General features: G+C 36.2%; 3 protein-coding genes across 3 annotated transcripts; 1 reads left to right on the top strand and 2 right to left on the bottom strand.

Moving 5' to 3' along the window:
- Positions 1-104: 104 nt before the first annotated feature.
- Positions 105-2,290, top strand: LOC143630318 (fructose-bisphosphate aldolase 1, chloroplastic-like). Its single transcript, XM_077099370.1, has 6 exons — positions 105-348; positions 446-715; positions 845-954; positions 1,376-1,466; positions 1,532-1,801; positions 1,914-2,290. The coding sequence occupies exons 1-6, from the start codon at positions 172-174 to the stop codon at positions 2,190-2,192; spliced, it is 1,197 nt and encodes a 398-aa protein (XP_076955485.1). The 5' UTR covers positions 105-171; the 3' UTR covers positions 2,193-2,290.
- A 102-nt stretch (positions 2,291-2,392) lies between these two features.
- LOC143630317 (putative serine protease EDA2) lies at positions 2,393-6,258 on the bottom strand. Its single transcript, XM_077099369.1, has 12 exons — positions 6,040-6,258; positions 5,412-5,537; positions 5,133-5,288; positions 4,242-4,424; positions 4,025-4,141; positions 3,885-3,938; positions 3,588-3,659; positions 3,292-3,497; positions 3,101-3,195; positions 2,915-2,989; positions 2,734-2,817; positions 2,393-2,641 (listed from the first exon to the last, which is right to left on the bottom strand). Exons 1-12 carry the CDS (start codon positions 6,205-6,207, stop codon positions 2,526-2,528), a joined length of 1,452 nt encoding a protein of 483 aa, XP_076955484.1. The 5' UTR covers positions 6,208-6,258; the 3' UTR covers positions 2,393-2,525.
- Positions 6,259-8,006: 1,748 nt separating this feature from the next.
- LOC143630320 (putative serine protease EDA2) lies at positions 8,007-12,180 on the bottom strand. Its single transcript, XM_077099371.1, has 12 exons — positions 11,896-12,180; positions 11,710-11,835; positions 10,868-11,023; positions 9,865-10,047; positions 9,671-9,787; positions 9,529-9,582; positions 9,068-9,139; positions 8,786-8,991; positions 8,594-8,688; positions 8,407-8,481; positions 8,229-8,312; positions 8,007-8,133 (listed from the first exon to the last, which is right to left on the bottom strand). Exons 1-12 carry the CDS (start codon positions 12,115-12,117, stop codon positions 8,021-8,023), a joined length of 1,503 nt encoding a protein of 500 aa, XP_076955486.1. The 5' UTR covers positions 12,118-12,180; the 3' UTR covers positions 8,007-8,020.
- Positions 12,181-19,305: the final 7,125 nt, after the last annotated feature.

The raw sequence follows: 19,305 nt of genomic DNA, 5'->3' as shown, positions 1-19,305 counted from the left end.
GAGCAAAGTTATCATCCCACATGGCAACCTCTCATTGGCCAACAGATTCTGGCCTCTAAAAGCATATCAGCAGTGTCACAAGTAGAAGTATAAAAGCAGTGAACCCAAAGACACAATGAGTGGTGCATAGTATATTATTCTAAAGGATAGAAGTTGATACCAAAACCAATCATGGTCTCAGCTTCTCTCTTCAAACCATCTCCAGCAACCATTCTTGATAAGTCTGAATGGGTCAAGGGTCAGTCTCTTCGCCAAGCCCCGGTCTCCACGGTCCGGTTCAACTCAACCGCACCATCTGCACTCACGGTCCATGCAAGTTCATACGCCGATGAGCTTGTCAAAACCGCGGTACATGTTTTACATATGTTTAGTGTTTAAACTTTATACTTTTGCATGTTCGGTCCGAAAACAAACATATTTGTAATGAGTGAATATGTTTATGTAGAAAACTGTAGCCTCCCCGGGCCGAGGAATCCTGGCCATGGACGAGTCAAACGCCACATGCGGAAAGCGGTTGGCCTCTATCGGTCTAGAGAACACCGAGGCTAACCGCCAAGCTTACCGGACCCTCCTGGTGAGTGCACCGGGTCTAGGAAATTACATCTCGGGTGCCATCTTATTTGAGGAGACTTTGTACCAGTCAACGGTCGATGGGAAGAAGATTGTAGATCTCCTTGTGGAGCAGGGGATTGTTCCCGGTATCAAGGTCGACAAGGTAATGTATCTAGACTCGACACGACGTGTGTCTATGGGCTTGTACATGAAATATTATTATCGTACACCCTAGAAAAGGACATATCACATATGTGCAAGCCTTGGTTAACCGAAGGTTTATGTTTTACAGGGTCTGGTCCCGTTGGTGGGTTCTAATGACGAGTCATGGTGCCAAGGTCTTGATGGACTCGCCTCCCGTTCAGCTGCTTACTACCAGCAGGGAGCCCGTTTCGCCAAATGGTAAATCTTACTATTAGTTAATGATAGGCTGGTCAGTTAACGAGCCAATACAGGTTCAGGTCCAAACGGGCCGGGTCTGATTGACCCGGCAACGACTTTTTATGCATGTTGTTGGACATTTTAGTTAACGGGCAAATACAGGTTGAAATCCAAACGGGCCAGGTCCGCTTGACCCGCAACCACTTTTTATGCATTTTGTTGGACATGTTATATATTATTCGATGTTAAATATAACTACAAAAACCATATGTAGGAGGTTATATGCATTAGACGCACTTTGGACTACTTTCAACCCGTTAAACCTATGTGGCCCGTTCCATTTGGGTGGACTTTTACTAAACCGACTCGTTCCGTTTAACAACCCAAATCACGAAAAATGGGCCAAAATCACAACTGCTAATTCAGTTATTATATCATGTAGGCGTACAGTTGTGAGCATTCCCAATGGCCCGTCAGCACTTGCAGTCAAGGAGGCAGCTTGGGGTCTGGCTCGTTACGCTGCTATTTCTCAGGTAATAAACTGATTGATGAACTATGGGTTGATGTGGTTCAAGGTCTGAATTTGTGTGGTTTGTAGGACAACGGTCTGGTCCCGATTGTTGAGCCCGAGATCTTGCTTGATGGAGAGCATGGAATTGACAGGACCTTTGAGGTTGCACAACAGGTGTGGGCTGAAGTGTTCTTCTACTTGGCTGAAAACAATGTTTTGTTTGAAGGAATCCTTTTGAAACCAAGCATGGTTACACCCGGAGCGGATTGCAAAGAACGGGCCACACCCGAAAAAGTTGCTTCTTACACTCTCAGCCTTCTTAAGAAAAGAATCCCACCGGCGGTTCCTGGAATCATGGCAAGTATCCCAAACTACTTAACTATTTACAAAAAAAAAAAGTTCTTAAAACAGGCCAACTCAGCCCGGCCTGGCTCGTTTTGACTTGTACTAAAATTCGATTTGAATGCAGTTTTTGTCAGGTGGGCAATCTGAGGTGGAGGCTACACTCAACTTGAACGCAATGAACCAGAGCCCGAACCCGTGGCACGTGTCGTTTTCATACGCGCGGGCTCTTCAGAACACTTGCCTGAAGACATGGGGAGGAAGGCCCGAGAATGTGAAGGCGGCTCAGGACGCGTTGCTCCTTCGGGCGAGTGCCAACTCACTGGCTCAGCTTGGGAAATACACCGGCGAGGGTGAATCCGAGGAGGCTAAAAAGGAATTGTTTGTTAAGGGCTATGTCTACTAAGTTATTAAAAAAAATATCATGAATGTGTGTTAATGTTATCAGCCCATGGAGACTGTTACTTTTGCTCATAGCATATCTACTTCTAGCATTTCTATTAAGTTTTTCATGCTATTGATGATGATGAGATATAATATCTTGTAGCTTCAAGAGAAATCTATAAGACGCCATTTTTACTAATTACGCAACAAAAAAACGACACAACTTATGAAACAACGAAGGTCGTATACATTGTATGTCTTATTTTTATCATCATCATAATACGTGCTAAGACTTATTAGGAACGTATAACGTTATAAACTATAGCAGATCTAAAGAAAGTGATACAATTACATGTTAACTTGACCACCTGTTAGATGCTTGACACTGAGACAGCCATAAGTCTATATGTTCAATTATCTTTATTCTTACTTTGTCAACCGCATCTGGTGATGTGCAATTCTTAGAGCTCCCTGCAGTATATCATTAAGAAATCCGGTCACAATTTGTCCCAAAAAGGTTTAAGCTGATGCAAATTATATCTTTATGTACAAAATATACTGACCTTCAGGAACTAAAGGAGACTGTGGGCATCCTCTTAGATCACTTCCGTGACCACAATTGTGACATGTGATTATGTAAGACGGCACTAAAGAAAAAAAACAAGTTTAGTTGCGGGAAAATGAAACCAAAAATGAAGAAATTGAAAAGATAAATCAGTTACAATATTAGTGTTGGCGACTTACTAGTTGGAGATGACACCTGCTTGGATGCACGTCGCCATGGATCTTGTGATCCATTTGTAAAAACTATTTTTGATCCTGGATGTACATGTTGCAACATTAGATTTTAACCGGTTGATCACTACTCAAATGTCCAAAATACCCTTAAAATTCCACAAAAAGAAAACACTGAAATTAAAGTGTGTATACCAGCAATTTCTGTGCCTCCATAGTACAGGTTAGTATCATCAACAGTAGGATAAACGCCCTCTCCAAATACATTTTTGCATAGATCCAAATGGTACCTGTCACAAATCACATCAAATTACAACAAATAATAGACCAACGGCGTATGCTGTAAATTTAAGAAACTTGAAAATAATGGGATGTAATGTGTATGCCTTGTGTTGACTTTTGAAGACCGGATGCTATCGTTTGCAGGTGCCACTTGGAAATATGCAACTTCAGTACAAACTTGGAACCACCATAACCGAGAACCAGATGAGTCACTCTGGGTGGTGCTTTTTAGGCTTTCTTGGTTATATTCTTCAACTCCAACACCAAGACTTCCGACATAATAATCTTTTATGTAATTTGCATAGGCATTCTGCGTAAATATTTAGAGTTTTTTTTATTATTATTATAAAAGAAATAGGAGTTTAGATTAGGAAACAGATTCAAAGAGACATGGGATTACCACTAGATCATCTCCGGCCTTCCTAGCTTCAATCATTGGAGTGCAAACTTTATCAGGATTCCCATATTGAAACTATCAAATGGGTAAAAAAGTCAAAAGTGGCGCATAAAACTTCCTAAATCAGTTATTTTTAATAAACTAGATTGGTATCGTAGTATCATTTATGTAACAATATTAAAATATATACAAAAAAATAGTTTTTTTATGACATAAGCATTTTGGTAATGTAAGTTATGATGTAAGCTATGGCAAAAAGATTATAAACAAGATATACGAGATAACGGGAAACAAACTTACGGCTATGGCTGCAGCATCGGCTAGAAAATACAAGAAGTCTCCATCTATTTTTAGCTGAAAATGACATTTACATTTAATCAAACATAACAATGGTTCGTCAACCTAGGTATAGTTGAACTGAAGTGTTAAGTTTTGTATACCTGGGTAGCATTAAATGTGGCTTTTAACGTTTTAGCATTTGACGCAAGCTTTTCTTCAACAAGTTTAGTGACTTCCTGTAATACCGCTTTGCATTCTGGTCCTGCAGACTCGCCAACCTGCCATAATCACAGAATTTGGTGATACAAATATCAGAAAAGTCAGACAAACATATTGAATTAAACACATGCAATTAAGTTATAAAACATTTTGGATCACCTGCTCATCAAATTCAGTGAAGTTGTAAACAGCAAGAACTACAGCAGAACTTGCAAGACTGCCACATGTCAGATGAGGGAACTTCAAACGAAACCATGCGCTGAGAGCTCCAGGATAAGAAACGCCAAAAACAAACCACGGATTATCGACATTCGTTCGGTTGAGTTTCAAATTTAAGGATTCCTACATGATCATGAACATAATTTGTGATAAACCATTAGTCTTTCCTATCAGATTTTGTAAGCAGCTTGCCTGTCGTATGACATTATTCACCCTATCATACGGCTCAAATGGTTTTTGTCAGTGGTCACATCAATCATTTCTTTTGTCAGGAAAGATATCATATAGGTCAGTATAACCTTTTTTTCCCTATTACATGGCTGTCAAAACGACCAATTTGACGACGTTTCGGCCTACCATATGGCTTGTATGACCTTTTTCATTCTATCATATGGGCCGGGCCGTGTGATGTCATGTGGACTGTATGATAACGTGAAAAAGATCATACGGCCTGTATGACTCTTGTCGGTTCTCACATCCGTCATTTCTTTGTCATGCAAAAAATCATACGGCTCGTATGATTTGTCCTCATACGACCCCTACGACCTTTTTCACCACAAGATACGACCCGTATGACTATCAAAACGACCCGTTTGACCACTTTACACCCTACCATACGGCTCTTATGGTTTTTCGTCCTATGCCAGGGTGAAAAACGCCATAAGGACTGTATGACTTTTGTTGGTGGTCACATTAGTCATTTTTCTTGTCAGGCAAAAAATCATATGGCACGTACGATTAGGCCCTACCATACGGGCCGTATGACACGTCACTGGTGTCCGGATAACACATAAGTGGTGTTTGTATGGCCCGCTTGTAAACAAAACATGCCTGATAAAATTGACGAAAAGCAGCCAAGTCAAACAGTGCTTGCTTAGACGAAAGAAACCGTAGATTCTTGGTAGCCAGAGACTTAAAAGGCGAACTCTTTCCATAATAGCGATGCTCAAGGCTCACCACAGCAGCTCCAAACTTCTTAGCCAAAACCTGTTTGAAATTAAAACATTCTGTAAAAACTAACTCCGACTTTATACAAATATACACAACTTACAATCTTATCAATCATTTAAACATGTATCTTGAAATTTGGTCAAACCAGTTAGAACATACACTGAGATAATCATTTGGTATCCCGCTACACGCAGATTCACCACATATCTTTAAGAAGATGGGACCATCAGGAAGCCTGAAATCATCCAAGTACTCATAGTATCGTTGTCCAAATTTACGATGATCCTGTTAAAATGTTACAGTTTAGAATAAGAAGAATGAAAATGAAATCAATAAGCTGAAAAGTAAGTGTGTTAAATGGGGTCTAACCCGAACCCGAAAATCATGAGAGACACATGAACCGGAACACGCCCTCGCATATTCACGGGTTGACCTGAACATGACCCGTTTGACCCAATGGCTTTTTATTTTTTATCACATAATAATACTTAAAATTTAAACTTATACAAGAAAAAATATACACATTTATATAAAACAATTGCATTTTAGTTATAAAATCTTATGTCAAATACCTTTTTAGTTTCAGATTTTCGCAAAAGATACCCAATCAATAATGGGTTACACGGGTCAACCCCCGATCCGTTTAGCTAAACGGGTTAGTGGGTTCGACCCGAAACCGTCTGAAGAACAGAAGTAGCAATAATTAAAAAGCTGTTAGGTAACAATTTGAGCATCATTAGAAGCAATTGATGCAGAAAAGAGATAGTGTGAGAATAAGGAGTGATACATAGGGAGAAAAGTGATCAAGTGTCTGATTGAACCAGAGTTCATCTGTCGTTAGATACTTGCTACTGCTACTGCTTTGCATGTGCTCGAATATTCGAGTAGTAGATAAACCTGTACAAACACTGATAAACATCAAAGTCATCAACATAAACACAATCGGAACCATCATTGTTAATACGAATCTATCTTCACTCTCGGTTCGCCTAGTATTACTGGTCTGAGGTTGAAAATTTATGAATCTTTTTGTCACTTGATTTGATTTTTTTCTTGTCTTTTGACTTCAAACTCAAATAAATAGTCATTCAAGTTGGATCTGGACTTTCCAAACTGACCCGTATTTCATAAACTAAAAAACCCGAACCAATTACTTGAGTAGCCGGGTGCCAAAGCTTGAAGAGAATGCTAGGAAAGCCGGATTCTAACATGTATTATAAATGAGGCGCGGGGGAGGGGGGCGCTTAAACTTTTTAGTTAAAAACGGGTAAATTTACACTACGTATAAAACACAAAGGGGTCGGTGGCCCTCACTATCCTTGGCCAATGGAAGCATGAGAAGTAACGAAATGCTACAATCACGTGTTCAATCTTCGGTGGAACTGGTGATCTTCGGTGAAACTGGTATACCACTTGCTTGTTTCGCATAGGAGGGGGGGTGTGTTTCAAATTTTCGGTCGAAAACTAATAAAATTTACACCGCTGCATAAAAAAACGGTGTGTGTGTGTGGAGGGGGGGGGGGGGGGCTGCCCTTCATTATCCTTCGCCAATGGAAGCAGGAGAAGTATACAACTGTGTGTTCAATCTTTGGTGGAACTGGTAAACCACCTGCTTGTCTAGTGTTGCTTTATGAAGAGCGTGTGGGACCAAGTAAAAGTATGGTGCAACATCTCAGGATCTCAGGGTTAATAGGAAACTCCGTCTCAGAAATACTCACTTTTTTAGAATTACAAAGCTCCTCAAAGCCGATAAAAAAATTAATCGACTCATCATAGCTAGGGAGTAGGGAATTAAGGTGTTTATGGAAAGCGTGGAGCGCAAAAAAATTCAACCACCACCACCCAACCAAGGTTGTTGAGGAGAGATAAAGTTATCCGTTTTCCTATAAGTCAAACCCGCGCAAAGGTTCTATTTCCACAATGCCTAATGGGCATTTGTATTTCTTCTTGTTGTAACTGATTCTAGCATCTTGATGGTTATCGGTTTTGTTTTAATATACATTACCACCATTCGAATACAATGTAAATGCATATTTTAAAAAGTTGCTATTTTAGTTATTAGTGAGACATAAGTATATAATCTCTACAACATCATCATCATCATCATCATCGTACTCAGTATATCCCACCAATAGCAAAGCTATGGTAGGGTCTGAGGAGGGTAAGATGTAGGCAGCCTTATCTCTACTCCATAGGGATAGAGAGGCTGCTTCCGGTGAGACCCCCGGCTCGATAGTATTTTTGCATCAAGCCTTGGACATAAGGCACATAGCACTCAATCATCGGGACACCGGCTGATCGGTGCATGTACCCTTATCTTTCAGCTATCAACGCCACTACATGATGCCTGATTAACCGTCCGTCACTTTTAACGTTATTTTCACGAGATTAGTAAAATAACGTCAAAATTAGTGCAATTTCACTTTTGCCCACCCGAGGGTTCACACATATATACATCATATGTGCGCACCGCAAGCAGGGCTATATAATCTCTACAACAATAATCGATTATGTTCGTCTAATGCCCATGACAAAGATGCAAGACAAGGTTGTAACATCGAGACCGCCATCCGATAGTCAAATTATCCAGGATCAATCATGGGCCTATAAATATATATTGTGTACTTGTGTAGTGTACAAGTTTGTTGGAAATGAAGTCATTTATCAATATCATTTACACACCAACTATTCTAAGAAGATTTCATGTGATAATGACATTCTACAGGCAATATTACTAGTGTAAACAATAGGAAGATGTATTACATGTTTTAAAAATCTTTTTTGGCTGCTTGACACTGAGACAACCATAAGTCAATATGCTCTATCATCTTTTGTCTTACTTTGTTAACCGCATCAGGTGAGCTGCAGTTCTCTGAGTTTCCTGCAATATATGATCAAGAAATCCGGTCACAGTTTGTCCAGAAAAGGTTTAAATTGATGCAAATTGTATCTTTTATGTCCAAAATATATACCGACCTTCAGGATTTGAAGGAGACTGTGGGCATCCTCTAAGATCACTTCCGTGACCACAATTATCACATGTGATTATATAGGATGGCACTACAGATATAGAAACAAGATTAGTGGTAGGAAAACGTTTAAAAAATGAAAATTGAAAAGACAGATCCGTGTAATACAAGTGTTGGCGACTTACTACTTGGAGACGACACCTGCTTGGACGCACGTCGCCATGGATCTTGTGATCCATTTGTAAAAACTATTTTTGATCCTGGATGCACATGTTGCAACATTAGATTTTAACCGGTTGAGTCAAATGTCCAAAATACCCTTTAACATAATAATTCCACCAAAAGAATACACTGAAGTTAAAGTGTGTATACCAGCAATGTCTGTGCCACCATAGTACAGATTTGTATCATCAACAGCCGGATAAACGCCCTCTCCAAAAACATTTTTGCATAGATCCAAATGGTACCTGTCACAAATCACATCAAATTACAACAAATAATAGACCGAGCGCGTATTCTGTAATAACTAAGAAACTTGAAAGTAATGGGATGTAATGTATATGCCTTGTGTTGACTTTTGAAGACCGAATGCTATCATTTGCAGGTGCCACTTGAAAATATGCAACTTCAGTACAAACTTGGAACCACCATAACCGATCACTAGACAAGTCACTCTGGGTGGTCCTTTTTAGGCTTTCTTGGTCATATTCTTGAACTTCAACACCAAAACTTTCAACATAAAATTCCTTTACGTACTTTGCATAGGCATTCTGCATAAATATTTTTTAATTAAGAATTATAAGAGAAACATGAATCTAGAAAAGAAATTCAAAGACTCGGGATTACCACTAGATCATCTCCGGCCTTCTTAGCTTCTATCATCGGGGTGCAAATTGTATCGTGATACCCATACTGAAACTACCAAATATAAATATCATGTCAGTTAAAGTAGATTTATAAAAAATAAGATTAGCTTAAAAAAACACACCAAATGTGTCAACCGAGTCAAAGGTCACCAAGAGTGTATTTAAACATAAACCTCTTAAATCATTTTATTCGATAGATTAGACTGGTATCTAAAAAATCATAAGTATATAATTTAGAATAAATTACAGCTTTTGTCCTTTATGTTCATATATATTTTTTTTTACAAAAGCGTTTCATTTTGACCCATACAAAAATTACCCGTTTTGACCTGTTAGCCAACCAACCTGCATGGCTGCATCTGCCATTTATGTCCCTATAATGTGAGCTATGGCAGAACGTTATATTCCCCACCGAATAAACAAGATACACGTGATACAAACAGCTTCAGCTGCAGCATCCGCTAGAAAATACAAAAAGTCTCCATCCATTTTTAGCTGAAAGGAAGCATAACAGTGGTTCATTAGCCTTTAAAATTTTATCCGAGTGTTCCCACAGTTTAAAGAAAATGTTAGCTTTTTATACCTCGGTAGCACGGAATGTGGCTTTTAATGTTTTAGCATTTGATGCAAGCTTTTCCTCAACAAGTTTAGTAACTTCCTGTAATACAGCTTTACATTCAGGTCCTGCAGACTCACCAACCTGCCATAATCACAATTTCGGTGGTATAAGTATCAGAAAAATAAGACAAACATATTGTATTAAATACATTGCATCACCTGCTCATCAAATTCAGTGAAGTTGTATACCGCTAGAACCACAGCAGAACTTGCAAGACTGCCACATGTCAGATGAGGGAACTTCAAACGAAACCATGCGCTGAGAGCTCCAGGATAAGAAACGCCAAAAACAAACCACTGATTATCGACATTCGTTCGGTTGAGTTTCAAATTTAAGGATTCCTACATGATCATGAACATAATTTGTGATAAACCGCCATAGTCTTTCAAATAAGATCCTTTAAGGGTACACTGGCTTTCCTGCCACATTAAACGCGCCCTTTGGCAGTGGTCACATTAGTAATTTCTTTGTCAGCCAAAACATCACACGGGCTGTCAAAAGAACCCGTTTGATCATGATACGAACCCATCACACAAGAAGGGTCGGGTCAAAGTCAAAGCTATTTATTGGACCTAGTCAAAGTCATCTATAAGGAGTCAAAGTCGCTTATTTAGGGGAGTCAAAGTCAAGAGGCGTATTTAGTGGAGAAACTCCTTATGACCTTTTTAGTATAAATAAATCTAGGTCTCTTCTATTTCAAGGAGTCTAAGTTATTTTAAAATATATCAAGTTCTATTATAATTGTAATATGGAGACTAACCCTTCTCGAATTGGGTCTTTTATCTAAGTAATCGAATCTTTTGCTTGAGTCTAGATTCTAGACTCTATCGGATCACTTTTCAGGCTACTATAGGCTCGTATGGCCATACATACGCCGTATTACCTTTTTGTCCTATCATACGTGTCATATGATAAGACAAAAAAGGTCACATAACCCGTATGACTTTTGTCAATGGTCACATTAGTCATTTCTTTGTCAGACAAAAAATCATATGGCCCATACGATTTGGCCCTCGTACAACTTGTATGACCCTTTTCTCCCTACCATACGGCTTATATGGCCATACAGACCATATGACACATATACTAGCGTCTAAATAGCACATAAGTGGTATTTGCATAACTGGATCCTCTTATAAACGAATCGAATGCGGAACATGCCTGATAAAATTGACGAAAAGCTGCCAGGTCAAATAGTGCCTGCTTAGACGAAAGAAACTGTAGATTTTTGGTAGTTAGAGATTTAAAAGGAGAACTCTTTCCGTAATACCGATGCTCAAGGCTCACAACCGCAGCTCCAAACTTCTTAGCCAAAACCTGTTTGAAAAATTTAGAGCATTCTATAAATACTTACTCCACTTTCATACAAATACACACGATTTATTATGCTTGTAAACGAACCAAACCAACACGAATGGGGCATGTTCATGTTACTTCGTTTAACTTTAACCAAAGAAACAATGAAACACGAACAATTAAATGAACAGGGTTTCCTTCTTCGTGTTCGTTCGTTAAAGAAATTAATGTGTTCACATTCGTTTGGTAACAGTATAAACGAAAGGTTCACGAACGTAAATGAACCAACACAAGTGAACATAGATGAATGAACATAACTGCGGTAAAACCAGTTAAAGGTAAACACAAAAATCAATCAGCTGGGCTCGTTTATCAGTAATAGACCTAAAAATTCTAACCAAATATATAAACTTACGTAAACCAACGAAACCAAACGGACATAAACAAATTTAAATAAATGAACACCAACAAGGGATGTGCTCATGTTCATCCGTTTAAGTAAATGAACAAACATTGTTGTTCGTATTCGTTCATTTATTAAATAAACAACTTCCTGCCGAAGAACACTTCACCAAACTTTCGGTTCATTTACATGTTACATGCCTACGATTTATAAGTTTATATCACAAGAAATCTGCATAAATCAATTAATGGGTTTAAAAACACCATATGTATCTTAAAATTTGGTTAAACTAATGAGAACATACACTGAGATAATCATTTGGTATCCCACTGCATACATATTCACCACATATCTTTAAGAAGATAGGACCATCATGAACCCTGAATTCATCCAAGTACTCATAATATCTTTGTCCGAATTTACGATGATCCTGTTACAACATTACAAGTTTAGAACAAAAGATTTAATTCTGAATAAATAAATGACAAACATTAGTATGAGAATAAGGAGTCATTATGTAAGGAGAAAAGTGATCAAGTGTCTGATTGAACCACAGCTCATCTGTGGTCAGATACTGGCTACTGCTACTGCTACTGCTACTACTACTACTTTGCATGCGCTTGAATATTCGAGTTGTAGATAAGCCTGTACAAACACTGATAAACATCATATTCATCAACAAAAACCCAACTGGAACCAGTGGCAACATCATTGTTACTACGGTTTTAAATTGTTAATAATTGTTGATCAAAAGTTTCTCTCAATTTATATATTGTTTTGATCTAGTGTTACTCTTGTTGGTATGATGCTAGTTGTGTTTTTATGAGATTAAAGTCTCTTGATTTCAAAGTCACGTTGTCACTTATCCATTCATGGTGGAAAATCTAGTTGGATTCCGGTTTGCAAACTAATACGTATTGAAAAAGAAAACCGAACCGGTTAGTTACTTTATGGCCCAATAGTTAAGGATTACAGTTTATTATCTGAGAGAGCCCAAGGACTAGGCCCACTATGCCTAAAAAGTAACTATAGGTGTGCACGATTTGGTTATTAGCCTAAATCAAAAAAGAAAGTTAATCTATTATATTAACCAATCGATTTGGGTTATTCGGTTTTTTGTTCGGTTCGGGTAATATTCAATACAAAACTTTTTAATATTTTTGCTTAGAAATATATTATATGATCGTGTAGTACATGAAATGAAGATATAAATACATGAATCGGAACATTAAATGAGGCATAAAACATCAAATATTGAAATGAAGGTATAAAAGCTAGAATATATGAATGGTTTAAAAAAAGAAACTGATAACCAATTTTCGGTTAATTTGTTTCTCGGCTAATCGGTTTTGGTTAATTCATTTTTTGGTTAGTTTTCGTTAACGGTTTGTTTATTGCTCATCCCTGCCTAAAACTGGTGTTAAGTTGGACTCTTCGATAAAAGATCAACTATGACAAAATAAAACAAATGACAAACATTAGTATGACAATAAGAAGTCATACATAGGGATGGCAAACCCGAATCCGATGGGAAAACCCGAAACCTGACGTAAATGGGACGGGTAATACCCGACCCACTAGGGTTTGGGACGGGTTTGGGATTAGTATTAAAATTTTTCACGGGTTTGGGACGGGTTTGGGATTTCTAATATACCCGATTACCCGATAACATAAACCCATTTATCCGATTATATACCCGATGTACCCGATATAGATTATTATATTATAAATATACTATAGTCCAAATAAATTATTTGTCGAAACTTGGTTATGTTAATTATTTGAGATATTTTATCTTTATGGTAACCATCTTTGTAATCGATTTGTTATATTTTGTCAAAACCTGACGTATTTTATCAAAACCCGATAGGAAACCTAAAACCCGAAGGAAAACCCCGAAACCCGACGAGTAATTACCCGATTAAAACCCGACGGGTTTGGGACGGGTTTGGGTAACCTGGTATGGGTTTGGGAATACCTAAACCCGACCCATTGCCATCCCTAAACAAAAGGGGAAAAGTGATCAAGTGTCTTAACTACACCCAGTACAAACACCTAACATTAAAATCATCAACAAAAACCAAACTGGAACCACCGGGACTGTCATTGTTACTCCGGTTTTATAGCACGTGTTAATCCGAATCGTCACTCTGGTTTCGTGTTGTATTGATCTCAAATCATAAACTTTAGAATCTTTTTGTCAATCTATCAGTATGAATGTATGATGCTAGTTGTTTTTGTTGCCAGAGCCAGAATTTTTTTTCTATAGATTCGATATGTTTTGGTGTTCGATTTTTTTCCGGCATCACAACCATAACAAAAGTATATCATCAACATTATAATAAAATACAATGTTGACGTATATAAAAAAACTTACGTATTATAATTGTTCCATACGCGTTTTCATGTATTGAAAACGAATCATAACATCTTCAGTTGCGACTATCAGAATCAACTCATTTTCAATATAGCAAATTCAAGCATCATTCATATAACCGCTACACATACGACTAGTTCGAATACTTTTTTAAATGATAATAGAGGAGATCAAAAGGAGTACATTCTCATGGATAAAAAAAAGGGCGACGAGAGGAACTTGATTGGTCGAGTTTGTGTAAGTTTACATTTAAAAAAAATTGAAGTTTGGTGTTGTATGTTCCTCCGTTTCAAGCTTCTTTCTATGTATAAGAGTTTTTTAATAATATATTAGCCGCTCAAAAAAATAAAAAATATATGGATGAATGATGATGACCATTAAACAAAATATGGTGCTAAGCATATTATTATAATAAAAACAATATTTGTCTAGACATATATTGTTAAGACTTCTCATCAAAACATTTTCTTCTTCATGAGTGCCCTAAACTTAAATGGCATGTACTTAAAATATCACAAAAACGACAACATACTAGCTGAAGAAAATGATATTGTTGTCCCTCTTTGAAATTCAAGTTTTGTTTTTTTTCACCGGCGAACAGTGAAATGTTTCCGGAGATTTCGTGACACTATGTTCGTTCCCAGAAAAAGAATGAGTTCGTTGTTAAATCGTACCTATAAGTTATATATAAAACCTAAAATGGACCAGGTTCGGCCAAACCCGGTGACTTTTATGGGGCTCCGCCACTTGACTCACTTCCTGTCTTCGCATTTGATTGATTTCAAACTCACGTTGTCAACCATACATTCATGGTGGAAAATACAGTAGCTAGATTCTGCCTTGAGTTAGTATGGCCCAATAGTTGGACTAAGCCCATTATGCTTAAAACTAGAGTTAAGTTGGACTTCCAAGAAAATTAACAATGATCTTGAAAGCCATTTATTTTTGTGTACTACAAGTTAAAGTTCTATATTTATTTAACAGTTAAGTGTACATTTTAAGAGGTTACTATTTAGTTTGATTAAATAAAAGTTCATAATCTCTTCAATTAACAGATAAATGATATTGATGACACTAATATCACCGACAAGTGAGTGGGTGGGGATCATGTTGAACACAAGTTATGGAGCTTGTTGCATGACATGGACCATGTGGTTGATGGTGCTAATGTTGTGCCTGTTTGTTGAACTCATAAATCATCTCCCATAGAGAGGCTTGGGCATAGTCTAAGCTCCAAATTTCAAACATTGTAAGATTAGTGGATTGGAACAAATACAAATTAAATTAACGTGTTCATAATAGGGCAATTTAGCCACATTTTCCCAAGGTTTAAACTGCATATAATCCGGTTAAAAATATCTTGACCTTAGCCTATATTTTCGGTCCATACTGACTGTTGTAACATTAAAAGGTTAAATAGTTTCCAACTTATAATAACTGTTTCAAAAGACTTGGTAGCACCATCCAATGTCCAAATTATGTTGACAATTCCATTTCTTTGCACTCTTTTAATACTTCTTGTTTGACTCTTCACTTTTTAGTTTTTTCCTATTTGTCATTACTTTCTTGTTTGAACTATACTAATATTTCATTTCTGTATAATTTATATACTTGTTAAAATCTACAATATTTTATATACGTGCTAACCACATCTATAGTTTACATATGTGATAAAATAGTTACTATAATAAAAATCCAAATACAATTAACAATTAATACACATATATATACTCTTCTCTAGCTATGATAGAAAGAGTAGGCCGGTTTAATGAAGCATCAATGTACGTATTGCATACCCAAGTTCATATGGAAGACAGTGGTGGCTGGATTAACATCAGCATTGGCTGCCATGCTCATCGTCCATGGATTACTTCATCGCCATTATCATCGTAACTTCATCAACACGTATGACACGACTCTAACCATCTTCTTCATTGTAGTGTTTACCATAATATCTGTTTGCATGGTGTTTTCTGTTGTTAAAGATGTTCTTGATCTTAAATATATCGTCTTCAAGACACCTACTGAACATGAAGAAAAACAAGTGGGAAACGAGCAAGTCACTGCCATTGACCAAGTTTGATTTTGTTATATTTTTAACTATAGTATCAATATTTCTTAACTTTACTAGTATGCATCATTTAGACACATATATTTTGTTTTGATTTTAAGTGTTTGATAAGTGAATATATTAATTCAATCTACTTTTTGGTGTTTATGGAAGGCTAGGAATAATTTTGGCTTTAATAAAAACCATTGTCTCATATAATGGTTGTTGAGGAAACATAAATCTTCGGGTATTATGGGTTCGGATGTTGAAATCGCTCAAAGATTGTCTCTCTTGGTTGGGAAGATTGGCGGATTTCAATTTAAACTTTCTAGGAGCAAAAAATTGTGATGGTTTTTTAAGAGTATTTTGGTGGCTTCCGCTATAAATATCTTCAACGACTGGGGTCTGCTTTTACTATTCTTTCTTTATATATACAAGCTTTGTTCGTCGTTCAAGAAAAATAAAGTAACTAAATATAGATAGTTTTTTTTTTTAAATTGTGTTGTGTTGTGTTATTTTATAGTATTTTTATCTTTATTGGTGGACCAATTTTTACTTCTTTTTTAATAATATTTGAAACTATCCTGATACCCAAGGAAAAAACTCATCACTATAGAAAACCACATTAAGTCAGGTTTCAAATCTGAAAGCATAAAGATCTCAGACCTTAATCATTACTCACATGTTATTAAACCAGAAAACCAATTTTTAGTTATCATAGTAAAAAGTCATGAATATGTCACACTACCCTTCAATATCCAAACCTCACATAAAGCTCTTAAAATCAAATTTAAAAATCAATCATTAAATCAAAATTTTTGGAAAATCAATTATTAAGCCAAAATTTCTTGAAACCAAGTTTAAAAATCATCGTTAAAGCGAAATTCGTGACACAAAATTTGGAAATCATTCTTTAAACATAAACCATTCAAATAAAATTGGGAAATTTCCGAAACTAGCCAATTTTGATCAAACTTCTGTAGAAATATCTCAAGACCAACCAAAATTTCAAAAGTAGCCTAAAAATTCGACGGAAACTGTCACTGATCCGATGGATTAATGACCTATCAAAACACGCCACGAGCATACTATTATGTCGGATCCGACGATTGGTTTTGCCCGATGGATTAATGAAACAAACCAACGTAATAACAAACAGTCGGATCTGATGGTTCCGACTGTTTAATTTGTCCAACAAACCCTAGATTTTTCAATTCAGTGTTTTTTATTTTGAGTTCTAGAGTGAAATTGAACACTGTGGTTGTGTTCATCTCGAAAAACTAAGTGATTTGCACTATTGATTTACTTGATTTTGTGGAGAAATAAGAAAGATGGAGATGTAGGCTGGTTATGGAGGTTTAAGGTTTAAGAGGTAGAAGATGAAAAATTCCGTTTGACCCACTAAAATTCCGTCGGATCCGACGGTTTTTTAAGAAATTCAGTCAGATTCATTAATATGTTGATGCATGGCATGATTTTAAAGGTCCAACAATTTCGTCGGTTGGTGTTGAAATTCTGTCGGATCTGACGGAATTTTTAGGCTAGTTTTGGGATTTTGGTTGGTCTTGAGATACTTCTTGAAAAACTTGGTTAAAATATGTTACTTTGGGAAATATCCCAATAAAATTTCAACATGAAATATCTTGAAATCTAAAATAAGTTAGAATTATTGTGTGTGAGTGTAGAGGATATTAAATTCCTTTAACACTTTAATTCATTTTCTTTTTAACGTCCTTTAATCTATAAAAAAAGATGATGTGCCACTCATTAACCTTCACCAAATCAACCTTAATGCCATGGATGCTAAGGTATGCCCCATAACCTTAAACAAGATTTTAGCCAAACAATAGCAATAGCATATAGCATATAAACACACGTATCAATGTCCTACAACATGATAGATAAAATTAACAAATAGATACGAAAATAAAAAACACATACCACTAGAGTCGAATTGAGGTTCTTAGGCTTTCTAAAGTATTATTTATCCTTTTTCAAATTGATGGACATGGTGGTGTTCAAAGAGCCAAAGACGGTGGTGGAGCATGTTGTCATCGACGTACCTATCAGCTATGTGTAAAACTATAATATTAATATTATTATTGTTACAAAAATCCATAATTTGTCACTCGAATCAAACTCGAACATAGAGTTAATGCTATAAAGTTAGCATACCTTTTCATTTTCCTCCGAAGTGTTCCTCAAGTCACTTTTGGTACGTTAAAGTTTGTGAACACATGTTTATAAATTCAACAAAAAAAAAACATCACTTACTGGTGGTTTATAAAATCAAAGTTCCAACTGTATTTAATTGTTTGACCTGTGGTGTAATTAACATGTCAAGAAGGTAATTATGCCACCCTTTATAGCAACAATAATACCTATTAAAAAAAATTAATAAATAGATCACATCATTATTACAATCAATAAATCACTTATAAATAATAATGATCAATTCTTTCATACGAAATCATAAAATAATTCAAAGTCATATACCTATACATTTTAATTTTTAAGCATAAAAGTTCATTATTTCCTAAATATCATTATCAAGTTAAAAAAAGTCAAAATGATAATTCTAACCAAAATTTTGTACAATATAATATAAAGTTAGTAGCTAGAAGGTTTACAATGATGGTTCAGAAATAAGTGTTGATAGAAAAGAGTTAGTGGGAACTTGATAGCAAGAAGAGTGAAGTTTAAGATCATCCTCTCATAATCATCAACCACTTTATTACATGACAACATGACCATTTAACATAACAACTTCGTAATCATCACTATAAACCTAGAAAATTTCTTCAGTGTCACAAATACATTATTTAAATAAAGTATTTAATAATAAAACTAGTATTTCCTCTTTTAGATGTAACCCTCTATTAACAGAAAACTCATAGGACTTCTCAATACCATACTAACCAATAAGGCCAGGTATAACATATATGGTGTTGATCAAGTTGCCTTCAAACTAAGAGCATCTACAACAACAAACTCATATAAACCGCCACGTCATATTTCAAACTTTTATCAATAAACTAACTTTCTTTCACAACAAAAAACTTTCACAAACCCTATTAAAAAAATATTAAATATGTATACATGTGTGTTATATTACATAATATGGGTGTATGAGAAAGAGGGGGCCCGTATTATAAGTTTGCAGCAAGTTTGCTTAAACAAACTAGCAACAAACATTCATGCTCCACATTGGTTGAGTTGGGTTCCCTTCATGTTTGTAGGTTGACACATAGATTTGGACCTTGGGGAATGGATTTTCACTTTGTTTTTATAATAATCTTTTGAAGACCACCTGTCCAGCACAAACTACGATTTACCTAACCTTGTAGAAAACCAAGGTCTTGACGAGTCACATTAGTTTACATGTGAAAGTTAACATAGTTACTAAAACTCTAAAAACAAAAATATCCTAGAAGTGATTTAAGACAGGAAAACAATAAAATTGTACTCGAACT

Source organism: Bidens hawaiensis, unplaced genomic scaffold (assembly GCF_021521415.1).
Source record: "Bidens hawaiensis isolate Kalapana, Puna unplaced genomic scaffold, B.hawaiensis_p1.1 tig00005637_1, whole genome shotgun sequence".
Classification (NCBI taxonomy): domain Eukaryota; kingdom Viridiplantae; phylum Streptophyta; class Magnoliopsida; order Asterales; family Asteraceae; genus Bidens; species Bidens hawaiensis.
The sequence above is the reverse complement of the archived record's forward strand: the minus strand, read 5'-3'. Positions and strand labels throughout refer to the sequence as shown.

What these genes read in the sequence shown, in the direction of transcription:
- LOC143630317 (XM_077099369.1), bottom strand. Translation starts at nt 6,207, where the DNA reads ATGATGGTTCCGATTGTGTTTATGTTGATGACTTTGATGTTTATCAGT. An exon ending in GCAGGTGTCATCTCCAACTA is followed by an intron (nt 2,818 to 2,914) that starts GTAAGTCGCCAA and finishes TTTTTTCTTTAG; the next exon opens with TGCCGTCTTACATAATCACA. An exon ending in GTCTCCTTTAGTTCCTGAAG is followed by an intron (nt 2,642 to 2,733) that starts GTCAGTATATTT and finishes GATATACTGCAG; the next exon opens with GGAGCTCTAAGAATTGCACA.
- LOC143630318 (XM_077099370.1), top strand. Translation starts at nt 172, where the DNA reads ATGGTCTCAGCTTCTCTCTTCAAACCATCTCCAGCAACCATTCTTGAT. An exon ending in CCGGTATCAAGGTCGACAAG is followed by an intron (nt 716 to 844) that starts GTAATGTATCTA and finishes TATGTTTTACAG; the next exon opens with GGTCTGGTCCCGTTGGTGGG. An exon ending in CGGCGGTTCCTGGAATCATG is followed by an intron (nt 1,802 to 1,913) that starts GCAAGTATCCCA and finishes ATTTGAATGCAG; the next exon opens with TTTTTGTCAGGTGGGCAATC.
- LOC143630320 (XM_077099371.1), bottom strand. Translation starts at nt 12,117, where the DNA reads ATGATGTTGCCACTGGTTCCAGTTGGGTTTTTGTTGATGAATATGATG. An exon ending in CGGATGCTGCAGCTGAAGCT is followed by an intron (nt 9,140 to 9,528) that starts GTTTGTATCACG and finishes TATATTTGGTAG; the next exon opens with TTTCAGTATGGGTATCACGA. An exon ending in GCAGGTGTCGTCTCCAAGTA is followed by an intron (nt 8,313 to 8,406) that starts GTAAGTCGCCAA and finishes CTATATCTGTAG; the next exon opens with TGCCATCCTATATAATCACA.